General features: G+C 37.1%; 1 protein-coding gene across 3 annotated transcripts in view; it reads left to right on the forward strand.

Annotated features, from left to right (window-relative positions):
- Nucleotides 1–407: 407 nt before the first annotated feature.
- The window catches only part of cd2ap (CD2-associated protein), a 40,343-nt gene continuing 26,152 nt past the window's right edge, over nucleotides 408–14,598 (forward strand). The window contains exons 1-2 of one of the 3 annotated variants that reach the window (XM_052535022.1): nucleotides 408–699; nucleotides 13,242–13,402. In XM_052535022.1, coding sequence (XP_052390982.1) covers nucleotides 696–699; nucleotides 13,242–13,402 — 165 coding nt within the window. In that variant the 5' untranslated portion in view covers nucleotides 408–695. Of the gene's footprint in view, nucleotides 700–13,241; nucleotides 13,403–13,705; nucleotides 13,775–14,598 lie in introns of those variants that run through there. The other 2 variants (XM_052535023.1, XM_052535024.1) reach the window with 2 other exon arrangements.

A 14,598-nucleotide genomic window follows, 5' to 3' on the forward strand; every position in this document is an offset into this window, starting at 1 on the left:
ATAGTCTGTTGACAAAAATATCATGAGAAAGTGAGAAGATGACTGCAGAATGACTGGAATTCCAAACCCCCAATGTAAATGCAACATATTGCTTTATTATATTTAAGAAATGAATCAACAAAAATAAGCTTTTTTCATTACTTATACACTTTTGGTATGATAATAATAATAGATAATAGATTTAACATGTTTGACTTACATGATAAGCAAATTATTGGATATTCATAAAATAAAATAAAAGTAATTTGAAATGATATATTTTTTAGATTTATATAAAATCATATCTTAATATAGGTAAATCACTGCAAGATTTGCGTGGATATAAACATTTATGCTTTAATAACCAATTTACACTCAAATGTCACACCTCTTTTATTCCAGCGTGGAAATCTGACTTCTCGCGGGATCCTCCCGATGAAATATCGCGGAGGTAAATCTAAGAAAGGTGGAGACTTCGGGATAACTTCCTGCACAGTACTCTCAAGAATCATACCTCATACTTAAACAACAGGCCGACAACAAAACCAAGTCGAATGGATTTGTAGCGCAAATAAACACTCTAACAAGCACTTCTCCCTCACGATTCCACGCATAAGTAGGATTTACCGCTAGCATCCAGCCTGCTAGCTACCATCAGCTACCAGGACGGCAGATTGTAGACATCAGATCAAGACGCTTTCGTATCGAAGGACAGTATGGGTGAGTTCAACCAAAAACTATAGAATGCCTTAAAGGGACTTTGATTCAACTCGCTTCTTATGGATCTGTTACAGTGTCATTTCGCGTTTATTTTCCACTGAAACACCGCGATCGAGTCACTTTAGCGTCATTTTAAAAACAGAAACTGTATCCAAGTTGAATAAAGAAGAAAAAAGTGTGATCATCAGATGAATATTTGTGTCGTAAACTGGCTTGACTTGTCCAAACCAGTAAATTCCAGGCGTTTTGCGTCAAGCTCAATGACTCCCTGTTCTGCTACTAGATTATTATTGTTTACCTTTTGGATATAAGTGGCTTTGACGTTGTTAGATTGGTTTTTAAGCAGTTTGTACTAACGTTAGTGGCTTAATTCCAAGGAAGCCCCCTTAAAGGTGTAACTTACTGATATTTTATAAGTCAAGAAATAAAACGCACTTTTGACAGATCACATTAAGATGATATGCACTCCAATACGATGGAGAGTTCAAACCATGTCAGTTTTCTAGAAAAAAAACAGTTTTGTTTAACACCAAGCGGGTCGCCCCCTTATGGGCGACGTCATGTTTACGTCACAACACGCTGTGCGATTACCTGATTTACTTCTGTTATTAATAACGTCAGTAATAATCTTTTCAGTGTCAATTCCAAAACTAATAATAAGATGAATAAAAGCCAACTAAAGGCTAATAAAACCTTACAGAGTGCACATTTAAGTTGACTGTGCCTTTAATAGGAAAAAAAAGCTCCTCCCTTTCTAGAAGTTAGGCAGTCATTAGGTAAACAAATGTTCTAGTGGAAAACGTTAGGTTTGTACCTGTTTTGCACTGTCATGCTCTTGAGCAGGACTGCGCTGGTTTGAATAAAGTGTAAATGGCATGAATTGTCTGCAAATCCTCTTTTGGGAGCTTCATTTCCATATTTACTCCTCTCGATTTCAGGTTGTTGACGCTTAATGTACTTATTGTGTTTCTTATTTGCAGTTATTTTTACTCTACTACTGGAATAGAGTGGGGGAACTATGATGTCAGAATCCGGAAGTGTAATTTGCCATGGGTTCCTTCGAGATTTTCCTATGGAGTTCTTCCATTTATGAGAAAAAATAAAGCCTGTGGTAAACATAACTTGACGATACTTTGAGGTTTTGTTCTACTATGTGACTTACACACATCCATACCCAAAACACAAATTTTGAATCAGTTATGTTAATTTTTGAAAACTTATGTTTTTAAGAAGTAGTTACGTATCTTAGGGCTGTGAGTCTGTGGAGTTTGCATTTTAAAACAAGTATTGTAAAAGTATTGTCAATTTACCTTTACCACAGGTTTTATTTTACTCATAAAGTGAAAAACCCCATTATAAAACCACAGGACAATCTTGAAAAAACCTGCGGCAAATTACACTTCCGGAATCTGACATCATAGTTCCCCCGTTACGTTCTATGTCGGGTGACCAAGCCTTTGGCTCATGCTTTTATTGCTATTAGCCAGAAACGTATTCCATTTTCAGAAGCATATTTTTTTTGTGACTGGTAAATATGGCTTTTCACAAAACTCTCTTAGAACTTTTTTGTCATCCATGGGATTATCCAAATTATGGGTCTTAATAGTATAACACTTGTAGGGAGAGTTTTTAAATCTCAAACACAACCTCCTCAAGATGCATACTTGAGTGGAAGATGTGTTGAATGTGTTCTTATTTTCTTTTGGTTGTGAACAAAAGCACTAAGGCTGAAAGGAAAAAGTTCAGAGGAAATGTTTTGGTTTTTAAGATACAAGTTACATGATGGGGCATAATGGTCATTTGTTTTCCCAGCTGTAGGTTAGAGTAAATGTGTGGCGTGGGCTGCCGGCCGGCTGGCAGACAGGTTGCATTCGTGGCCTTGAGGGCCTCCCCCTCTCGATAGTAATTCATCATGTTGTCATCATGTTCCAGAGTTATGTAAGCGCTGGATTGGAATCTGAACCCATCAGGAAGTATGGAAATGTGTTAGAGTAATAAGTGTAGTTTACCCAGGTGTGATTGGACATTGCTTGGTCATGTCGCGTCTTTGACTTCAAACAAAATCAGTTCAGTCAAAACAGTGCTTCTCACAGGTTTGAAATATACTGGCGGCCTTATTACCCACGGCACAAAAATGGTCTACTACATGTGGCCTATAACAAATAATGTGTGACATTAAACAGTATTTTTATTTATTGAAATTCATATTAATTACATAGCCTACTATTACATGTAATTACATATTCATATTATGCATTGTAAATTATGCAAAATTACAACATTTAAATGGTAGAGTTCACCTTGCTTTATCATATTTTGTCTTTCTCAGTGAATGGGATATTTATTTTACTGGTACTGGTAAAATATATTGAATAATATGTGTCAAATAATTACTTTTCTTCCTGTGGGTAAGCATCCCAGCTAGAAACTACAATAGTTTACTATGAATTAAATGGAAACTAAATTAAATACAATTTATTGTGTAACCAAAATGAATACCAGTAATGCCCAGAAAATTTGTATTAATTAATGTCTGACGTTTAATAATAAACAATTTAACAACATTTGAAATGCATGTCTGTACTCTTGCGGGCTGATCCATTAGATGAGAGATAAAATATGCAAACAAGTAATGCGGGACATTATTATAATTCATCAAATCAAGTTCATGAACAATCGATTGGCATAAATGTGTGCTATTCATTGATTGAGAATCACTTTGAAGCAGTCTGAAGTGCAGCTGTGCGAGCCTGTAATGCCTTGTGACACTGTAACGTGTAGCGCTCTTGTTTTATTTTATTTTAAAAAAAATTATTTTATGAAATCATAGCCTTTTGAAGTTTAATTGTCAATAGGCTGTATCGCACACATAATGAGCAGATACAAAACATGTTGAGCGAGCGGAGTTTTTGCACAAGTTAATCAACTGCGGATGGCAGATAAAAAAATAAGTATTAGTGGATAAAAATAATAAAAGCAAAAATGTTTCTCCAAATATACTTGGGCTGCCGTTAAAGGGGTCCTATTATGCTCTTTTACAAAGTCTTGATTTTGTTTTGGGGGTGTACTGGAACATGCTCTCATGCTTGTTTTTTTTAAATATGCATTATTTTTCACATAATTTACATTATTAAAATACCGTTCTCTCCAGCCTGTGCCTCCATTGAGATGAAGTGAGAATTATCACAGATCACCTGAAGGAGAGAGAAACTCTAAAGCACTCAGTCAGAGAGTGTTCGGCGAGTGAACATTTATCTGAGCTAAACTTATAGTTATCCTCCAACTCACACACTGGCGAGTAAAATCTGAGAATTGATTAGCCATTGGCTAATATTAGACATCATTTAGTCGCCCAGAGTAAAGGTTTAGTCTTATATGTGAGTGATTTACTCGCAATGTAGAGAGTTGCGCAACCTTTTGAATTTCTGTAGGCCGGAATTTTTTTCAACGCTGTAGTCCAAACGAGCCGTTCATTATAGTTCTTGAAAAATTAAAAATCTACCTTTGGAGTGGACTTTGGGATTTGTAACTTCATAGATCTTTTTTTGCCCAAACATACACACGACACAGTACTGTCTAAAATTTAAAAAGTAAAAAAGCATAATAGGAGCCCTTTAATTTACATGGGCTGCCCGCCCAAGTCTATGTGTTGGAAACAATGCAAAATGACAATAGGTGAATATTTCAGACTGATCTCTGGTTTCAGTGTGGATCTTAAACACTGATCTGTTTTCCCCTCATGTGCGAATCTGCTCTACAGATGGCCTTGTCATGTTGTTTAACAATTAAAGGGTGGCCTAAAAACTTTTATGTGATTAGCAGTGCTCTTCATAATCTGTGTAGGTTGCATTCTCCAGATTTTGGTAGCGCAAAATAAATGTATCTAGCTTGAATAAAAGAGACATCAGCTGAACTTCACTGCGGACAAATCAGCATGATCAAAAACTTCTGTGATTTGATTTTTCCTTCACACAACTAGTCAAGATAGTAGGGGTGCAACAGATCACTCAATTCACGGTTTGGATCATATTCCATACTTTGAGTCACAGATCAAATCATTTTTCAAATGAGCAAAAAAAAAAAAAAAGATTTCTTTATTAACAGAACATCTCTTCAATACTACAGCATTAGATATAATTGTGTTAATTCCTCCGTTCAAGTCCAAAGTCATTTCTAAACCAAAATCTTTTAATTTTGAGTTCAGTGAAAAAAAAAAAAAAAAATGCTCTGATTGATTCAGTAAATAATTGAGTCTAATTAGAGCTAGAACTTTTTATTCCTTCCTGTGTTCCTTCCACATCACAAGAGTGCAGATGTCATAGTGAAGGCCTATTAATAATAATAACCGATGCATGAAAATAATAACTCAGTATTTTTATAGAAAACAAAAATAGAACCTGTTCTGTCATCATGTCAAACACAGCTCTTAACATCATGCGAAAGGTTGAAAATATGTGAGGAATTTCAGCAGCCTCTCCCTACATGCTGACTACTGTACTTCTAGATATTTTGTCAAGTGATTTTAAAGAAAGGACTTTAATAATCTTATGTTTGATTGTGTTTGACTGACATGATTAGGAATCCCAGATTTTCTCTGTGGTCTAAACTGTCGAACTCTGAACCTAAGGGTGCTTTCACACCTGCCTCATTTAGTTCAGTTGAATCGTACAAGAGTTCGTTTCCCCCTTTGGTGCAGTTCTTTTGGGCAGGTGTGAAAGCAGTAATCACACTCGGGTGCACCCCAAAGGTGGACCAAACAAGACCACCTCTTCAAGCAGGTCTCGGTACGCTTGTTTGGTCCACCTTTGGTGTGCACCCGAGTGTGATTACTGCTTTCAAACAAACTCTGGAGTGGTTCGTTTGTGGTGAGAACGTGATCCGACCTCGAACAGACCCAACTGCAAAAAGTACTGATCATTTTTGGACTAAACCAGCTGCCATATTCAGCTGCGCTGTGGATTATAGGATGAGGAAGTGTTTGTTGACAGTTTGCACTTTAGCATGGCAGCTCGAGGACAAACTTGGAGTAGTGAGGAGGTGCGGAGCCTCATAGAAATTTGGTGAGATGACCATGAGCATGTCAGAGTTAAGAAGCATTAATGCACGCCTCCGCTTGAAGTTACGAACGATGCCCGCTGGCCGTTTGCGGTGCATTAGAACACTGTTTTCAAGCCGTATTCGCACTTTATTATAGAAATGTATTGTTTGCGATGTATACAAACAATGTAATAGATTATGGCCAGGGACAAAACCAGCTCGCCCAGTCGTCTCTCCAAAGTTGTGTTGTCTCAGTGTTGTTTGCTTTCTTTTCCTCTTATTTTGGATTTTTCCCGCGTGTAAATTCTGACCAATCGAAAAACAGTTTAGGAAATACGTCATGGCCAAAGAGTGATGTGGATGTTGTCATGTGACTGCATTTTGGTTTTGTTTCAACTGGTTTGGACCAAAGCAATCAGTGTGGTGTGAAAAGGAACCAAAAAAGCTGAAAAATGCTACAATGTATAATTGTTTGCCCTTGGTTCAGACCAAATGAACCGAACTAGAGATGTGATAGCACCCTAAGAAAAAGTTTTGCTTGGAGAACCCAAAAATGATGCCGCTTCTTGAATGACTTTGAGGAGGAGCAGGTTAGCTCAAAAATGTAGACAAAATAATGGTCCTTTCCAAAAAAAAAAAAAATGAAAGAAAGAAAAACTTGTTCAAGATCTTGAAAGCTGTCGCCATCATTTCTCTCTAGTCAAAAGGCCCTCATAATTTTTGCTTTCACACCTGCCTCATGTATGTTGGAAAAACCCTCTTTCTTGAAGTTCTGCAGGAACTTCCTTTCTGGTTGGTCTAAGTATTCCTTCCTGTGTAAAGTTCAAATCTTTAAATGAGTACTAGTTTATTTAGTGTGTGTGTGTGTGTGTCAACCAAGGGTCTTGATTCGCTCAATCCAAACTGCTTGAGGGCACTGCTGTGAGGTTAGATTAAAATGTAATGTGCCATATTAGTTGCTCTATTTCCTCCAAACTCCAGTCACATATTGATTTTGTTTAGTGTAGTAATTTTATTTTATTAAACCATTGACCTATTTAACGTTTGACCTCTCTCTCCGATTCACGGCACACATGACTCGCCTGGCTTGCGCTTCTACAGTGAACATATGCTCTGAATATTTTTTTTTCTGTCTAATTTTGAGGTTGTTAACAGCATTTGTTTTTTTTTTAAATAGAGCATCTTCATGCAACTCTTATTAATGTTCAGATTGAATCAAGGACGTTTTAGAATCACTGCTAGAATTTACTGTGGAGTCATTGTTCTGTGTCTAATTAGTCTTGCATAGTCAGACTTTTTGACTATAGACACAAACACCAGCCCAAGAGCCTCCCATTTGTTCTGACATGAATGTTAAGTAATCAACCAGTTGTGCTTGTTTATTTCATTCATTATTTTTATACACATATGTCAGGTACAGAAAGGTTGTACAGATAACATTGAAAGTCTTGAAAATGTCAAACTCAGAAAACAAAGAGTGTACATGCCAGGGAGGGACTGACTTTTTAGCACTGTAGATTTGAAAAAAAAAAAAAAATTATACTAAAATAGAGATAAATTATTTTTTTTTTCATGGTTTTTCATAAATTAATAATACTGGAGTAAGGTAGCAATGTCCAAGTGGTCAGTAGTCTATGAAAAGTTGAACAGATACAAATGAATTGTAAATATCGCAAACTTCTGACAACTCTTCTATGTGCATTATGCATCAGATGGTTTATTAAAATTCTGGAAAATGGTAAGAAAAACAAAAAACAGGATTATAGACATTGTGTTAAATGACCTAAAGATGCTAATGATCAAAGTTATCATAATTTGCATTGCCAGACTGTAATTTCAGGGAATCGTTCACCCAAATTAAATATAAAAAAATTATAATATTGTGAAATAATAAAGTAATATTTGCTCATGTTGTTCTAACCCCATATACAGTTGTTTTTTATTTTCATGGAACATAAAACAAACTGAAGAAAAACCGATGTGAAGATTAGTTTTTTCAAAATTGTGAAAATAATAGATAATAATAATTTTCATTAATTAATGAACTGTTCCTTAAGAACTATAAAGTGAAAGCTTTCTAGCTCTTGTTTCTCAGCTCTTTTTTCAGTTTCTAGAGTTAGGAATAAACAAGGAGCCACTATCTTCAGCTCCACCTATGGAAATTAGTTTGAGAGGTAATTTCAGAGATTGTTTTACTTGTTGGATAAAACATAAACAGTCCTTTAATGCCTCGGTTCTTGGACTCAAGGCCATAATTATTTCCTTCTCTCTTTAGGCTTTTGTGTTACTTCACTGACCCGGTTTATTCCTGTAAGCTGGCAACTTTTGAATAGTGTTGTAAGCAAAACTTTAAGAGAATTTGGCAATCAGAACGCATAGAAGTAAATGACCTAATCCGTTTTCTTTTCTAAATGGCGGCGTGGGGAATAAGAGCAAATGAAAGCAGAGTCACAGGCTTGAGATCTGCTCCTGACACTCATGCCAAGTCGGCCAACTATGTCATTATGTCAATTTCTGCAAAGCTTTCTTTTAAATCAGAATGCTTCGGCAGGCGAAAGCAGAGAGGCTAAGTCAGCAAACCTTAGCCCTTGAAACATGGGATACACGAAGCAGCCATATTGTTGTTTTACTAGACACTTTCAGTTTCCAAAATCTTGACCTCAGTTAGCCTATGCATTTCAAAACTGACCGGTGTTCTTTGCAATAAGAGTACAACATACAACATAAAATATATGCATTTTAAATACTCGATGATGTGATTAAGATGCTTTTTGAGTGAGTTCATTTGGAGTTCATCTTAATTTGGAAGTTCTCCCCCCATATGGAAATGTGGTCAAGGCTACATTGGAAGCAAAACCAACTAGCCACAATTTATGGTGGTTTGACATTATACTGTATGTAACTTTGTCTTTTGCAAACTGCATCAACAAGAAGAGGAAGAGACAATGACTGTTTTCACACAGTGTTAAAAACAGACAGTGGCCAAAGATTTCCATCTAAGAGGAGGGATGACGGAACACGGTTTGGCATTTGCTCATAAAGGTTTGAGCTGGGTACTTGGTTATCTATTGTCTAAACTTTACTTCCCAGAGAGCTGTAAGATTCTTGACCTTGTGCCATCTGTCCCTTATGAGATCCTTTAGTCAAGTGTAGCTGTGTAAGATGCAAATGAAGTATGAAATTTGAGCGATGTAACTTTTATATATAGCTTTTTTTCACAGAGTTTCCATAAAAAATAGAAAACTGTTGTAGCATATTGTGAATTTTTTTGGATTATTCACACCCTGCTAGGGCTTTCCCTATCCTGGTAATGTTACTAGGGTCTAATGCTGGAATCGAATTTGGTAGTTCTGGGTATTTTCCAGAATCAGAGCCTTGTGTGAATGCAGCTTAATGTCTGCCAACATATTTTCACTTTGGACTAGTTGCTTATTAACATGCATATTACTAGCATAATGGTTGTTTATTAGTACTTTAAAAGCACATGTTGATGCCTTATTCTGCATGGTAATATTATAGATCCCTTAATCCTACCACATACCTAAACTTACCAACTACTTTACCAACTCTTATTAAGCAGCAAATTAGGAGTTTATTGTAGCAAGTTATAGTTAATCTACTGACAGCCCTAATACAATAATAATATTGTTGTGAATTCTTCTGGCCACAATAATCATGTAGTGAAAATAGGATATTGCGACAGCTTTATTATACTCTAATATACACTTCTGCATTTTGTATGCATCCAGGTTTAGGAGCAAGAAAACTGCTTCCATGTCAAACCCAAATCAAAACCAGATCATATTTCTTAACCGCCAATGAAACTAATTTGGATTCAGGTTTTCAAAACTATGATGAGTTACACAGCACACGATAACAATAGGAAATCCAGCAGCTACAAGTGACCTTCATTACGCCGATAAAATCAGTGTGAAAGAGGTATAACAGATTTTTCCTCATCATGTTGGCCTAAACTGGTTTATTTTGCATCTCTCAACAGATGCTACCAAAAGAATTCCCCAGAAACTGTGCGGGCTGTACATGCAATTCTGTTTGATGATTACAACTGTCTCATATTTGTTTGTAGAAATACTGTACACAGACATAACCAGATAAGGTGGGGATGAGATCCTGTCAAACACGCTGACCTCTTCCCTGTGTTTTCCATGAGAAGTTTCTGCTATGTCTGGCATAGCTGTGTAAATAACCTTTGTCAACAGAAGTGCTGTGTGCGTATGCAGCTGATCACATTCTTCTCAGACTCTCACAGCCAGATTTAGCACTTTTCCTAAGGCATTGTCTAACATGGGCCAATTTCCAAAGGCTCTGGAAATGGTTGGGAGATGTTTGTGTCTGGGTGTCTGTGGTAGTGATTGTTAGCAGAGGAAATGCAAATCGCTTAGACATTGTTGTTTTTGTTTGCCTGAAACTTGATGGACACCACTTTAATTGGAAATGGTCATTCCGAAAGTCATTGAAAAAGTGCTTGAAGTGCTCTTCTTGGTGTGGAAATGATATGTCCTTGTGAACAAACTTATATTTGACTAAACATTGTCTATAAGCTGTGCGTTTCTGGCCCTTTAACGTAAATAATTGCATTACTAACACAAAAAATAAAAATTATAACATGAGTTTGAAATAGCAATATTGTAAATTCCACAACACATTAAATTTTCAACACGTTGTAGGCATGTATATGATCAGAAGTGAGAAAAAAATTCAAGAAAATGATAATTAGTCAGTACTTCTAACAACATACAATTCGAAATGCGTCATACCTTTATGGTGATTTTTGGAGAAGATGGAGGCCAAGTCATATAAATTAGGGCTGGGTGATATATCTAACAATATGATCATGCACATCTAGTCAGTAAATCTGGTTCCCTGATTACCGCTAAATCCCCATCACCTGCTTTTAAATGGAGCGGCATTTAATAGACAGAGCCGTAGATCACTGACAAGCTACGCAATATCACGTTTATCGCAGATGAATCGCCTTCGATAATGAACACGATATCGCGTAGCTTGTCAGTTGTGAGACTGACATGTGATACTGCTACTACTGTTGAAAAAATTAATAAAACTTTATTTTTTTAAAGAAATAAATCACACAATATTTCTTCCATGTTTAAATTTTAATAGCAAATCCCCTTTATTTATTAAAAAAAAATCATTAATTAAAAGACAAATTAAATTTTGGTGAAACTTGTTTACTGTTTTTCATAATTATATTACTTGTAGAAAAACTTACAACTTACAAAAACCTTACATAATTGTAAATAATGGCATTGGTTTTATTTTTAGTGATAAAAAGTGTTTGTTCTTTTAATTAGAATATTTTTTTGTTTTGCTTTGGTACTGAAATTGGTACAGAGAACCATGGATTTTCACTGGTATCGGTACCGAATACTGAAATTTTGGTACCGTGACAGCACTACCTTGAAGTCATCTTAGGTGTATATGGTTTTCTTTTTTCATATGAATCCAGTCAAAGTTATTTTAAAAATTGTCTTTGACCTTTCAAGCAGTTTGATGCAACTTAGCGGGTGTTGCACTTCATCTTTCCATGAGAAGTTTAATAAAAAGCTCATCCATTAAAAAAAAAGTGTCTCATATGTATCTGGGGGGTGAATAAAGTCCTTCTGTAGCTAAAATCCATGTTCAAAATGTAATAATCACTTTAATCTACTTTGTGCTCACTGTTGTAAAACGGAAGCAGCAGTTCTGGGGGGAATGACGTATGAGGTAGAGGTCTTCACGGGTCCAAAAATTCTTGCCCGAACCCGACAGAGACCCGTAATGTACTACACCGAACCGACCCGGACCCGTGTAAATCCGAGAAATGCCTACCCGGACCCGACCCGGACCCGACCCGGACCCGTATATTACTTGAAATCTGGACCCGAACCCGCCGGGAAGACACAGACCCGACTGGACCCAACGTTGACATATTCCACCTTAAATTGCTATTACAAGTCAATAAACCTGTTGCGAAGAATACAGCTTTTTGTCTTACCTAATTTAAAGAGCCGTGGTCTCTCTTCCTTGTACCTGACTGCCTGTGATGCATTACAATCCTCCGAAAGTTATTCATGTTATTCCTCTCGTTATTCCAAGTCCAAGCTGAATCCACTCATTATTTCAGCTTCAAAAGTCCACTTGATGTCACGGTGATGGATGACAAATGCTACTGTGCACATGTACATTCTGACTCGAGTTAATTCGCATAATAACTTACACTGTTTGCCTTTTGAACTAGGCTATAATAACGATCGCTCGTGCAATGCCATGACCGCTGACATTATTTATTTACTATCATCTGATCTCTGTCTGTGCTCTCTGCTCTGCATCGAGTCTGAATCTGAACCACTAAAACTTTAAGATTAAACGGTTCATTTATAGGCTAATATTATAAAAATGGGAGAAAATGTAAAACGCGGTTTGGCGGTCTAAGTGTCCCTCACTGCTTGCCATAGAAACATGACTGCACATGCGTGCTAGCTTTATCAACCTAAAATGCCTTAACGCAATTTGAGCGTAATAGAAAACATTCATGTGACAGTTCACCTCAGATTGTGTTGCTGATTTGAAATATATTAAACATGAGTGTGTCAAGTCTGCAAGCATTACCGTGTGTGCACTTGTATTAACTCTTGAGTCTGCGAGCGAGAGAGAGATCACTTTTTTTGGCTCACTCTTTTCTTTTCCTAATTTTACAAGTTGCAAGTTACAAAAAACACAAGCAGTCTTTGATAACGGCCGGATTTTCTCCGAGTCCGATGACTCCGATCGGCGATCGCACGGGTATTACACACAATGTTAAACAGACCCGGGACCCGAGGTAATAGATTCGGACCCGACCCGGACCCGGCTGATGATTTAAAATATAGACCCGAACCCGTACGGGTCCCGGGTCGGGTCTGGGGTCGACGGGTCTCGGGTGCACTGTGAAGACCTCTAGTATGAGGTCAGCGTTGCACATGCGCCGGTGAGTCTCGTGAAAACTAACGTTTGTTAACAGGAACAAAGGAAGCAAGTTTTCTTAATTTAGCAAAGGAAAATCCTCTTGGCTTATATAAAAATCCTCCAACATTCTTTACAAATCCTCGTTTTGTACTTATAATAAGTGACCGTTGTTTTGTTTTAATCTCTCCGCTGCGTTTCCACGTGCGTTACTTCTGAGTGGCGCATTCACGCAAAGCTGACCTCATACGTCATTCCCCCGGAACTGCTTAGTTTACAACTGTGAGCGCAAGCTAGATTAAAGTAATTTTAACGTTTTGAATATGGATAATTTTCTTACTAACATGCATCAATTAGCTATAGAAGTCCTCTGAGTTCACCCACCAGAGCTGAAAGAAAATCATATACACCTAGGATGACTTCAGGGTGAGTAATTTATGGCTTAAGTTTCATTTTTGGCTGAACTAACACTTCAAAATATGTGCCATCGTGTCACGAACAGCAGATCACAGTCTCAGGATGACTGTGTTTTCTCCTTGCAGTCGAGGTGGTGGTGGAGTATGAGTATGAAGCCCTCCAAGAAGATGAGTTGACCCTCAGGCTCGGAGATGTGATCAAAAACGTGCGACGAATTGAGGAAGAGGGATGGATGGAAGGAGACCTCAACGGGAAACGAGGCCTTTTCCCGGACAACTTTGTAAAGGTAATTTCAGGATTTTTATTTTATTTTTTCATTTTTTTTAATGTAATTTGTAGTTGGAGTAGTTGTAGTTGGCCAAAAGAGTTAACAGAAAGGAAGTATTGCAATATTGCAAGTATTGCAATCTCATCTTCAGTTTGTGTACCTCTTAATTAGTGTTTTGAATTGTTCCTGAGGCCGCTTGAGAAAAACCACATTAAAGTCAGTTGTAATGGCAAATCTTGTCAAAGGCAGGAAATTATTGCTTTTGCTTCCTTTCGGAGATCCTTTAGTAGGGTGTGAGGGAATCTTCCACTCCCTTAACTGAACTTTGATCCTGGAAAAATTTGATAGTCAGCACTTGATAGTCAGGACAAGAACATGGAAATTGAGCAGGTAAGGAGCTCATTTTAGTTTGTCTGTCAGTCAGTTTGTAGCTAAATAAGATCTTGAGCTTGTTGTGTCTGGAAGACGTGTTACTGGTAATGTTATGTCTTTAGGTGGTTTTCTATTCATTCAGTTTCTCATAACGTGGCACTGGGTTTGATTTGCCTGTTTTACTGAATCACCAGACAGATCACACATAGCACAGGATTGAAAAGTTTCCTACAGGAAAACCATAGCCAGAAAAGTTATTTTTATATATTTATTTTTTCAGTTTTATTTTTGTGATTTTACACTTTAACCGAAGACATAAGTAATTTCATGTACTGGTTCAGACATGATTAGTATCGTTTTTACTAAGATAGGAGTGTCTTCTCTGCACATGTGAAGATCATGTGCTCTAGATGCATCACAAAACCCACTGAAATAAACCCTAGACATTTCTGTCTGTAAGAGTACTTTAGTATATAGTTTGTTTATTTCAGTTCAAGTTTATTTGCATAGCGCTTTTTGCGATACAAATTGTTGCAAAGCAACTTTACAGAAAATTAAGTGTCTACAATAGTAGCAGCTTATCAGTTCATTGTCAGTTTATTTGTGTTTATATTTTAAGAAAACCAGGAGCTTTAAAAGGTTAGGAAATCTGACCTCAAATTAGTTATTAAGCGGGGAGTTTCAAAAAGGAATTTCTTTGTCAGCTTTTCATTCAGGAAGTTTGGAGCGGATGTAGACTCTGGCATTCTCCATTCTGCACCGGGGCTGCCAGGAAAAAAAGAGCACTACTCCACATGCCTTTCTCTCAAACCCAAATCCTGTCTATGCAGTCTAGGCAGTGC

This window comes from Carassius gibelio, chromosome A20, assembly GCF_023724105.1.
Source record: "Carassius gibelio isolate Cgi1373 ecotype wild population from Czech Republic chromosome A20, carGib1.2-hapl.c, whole genome shotgun sequence".
Lineage (NCBI taxonomy): Eukaryota > Metazoa > Chordata > Actinopteri > Cypriniformes > Cyprinidae > Carassius > Carassius gibelio.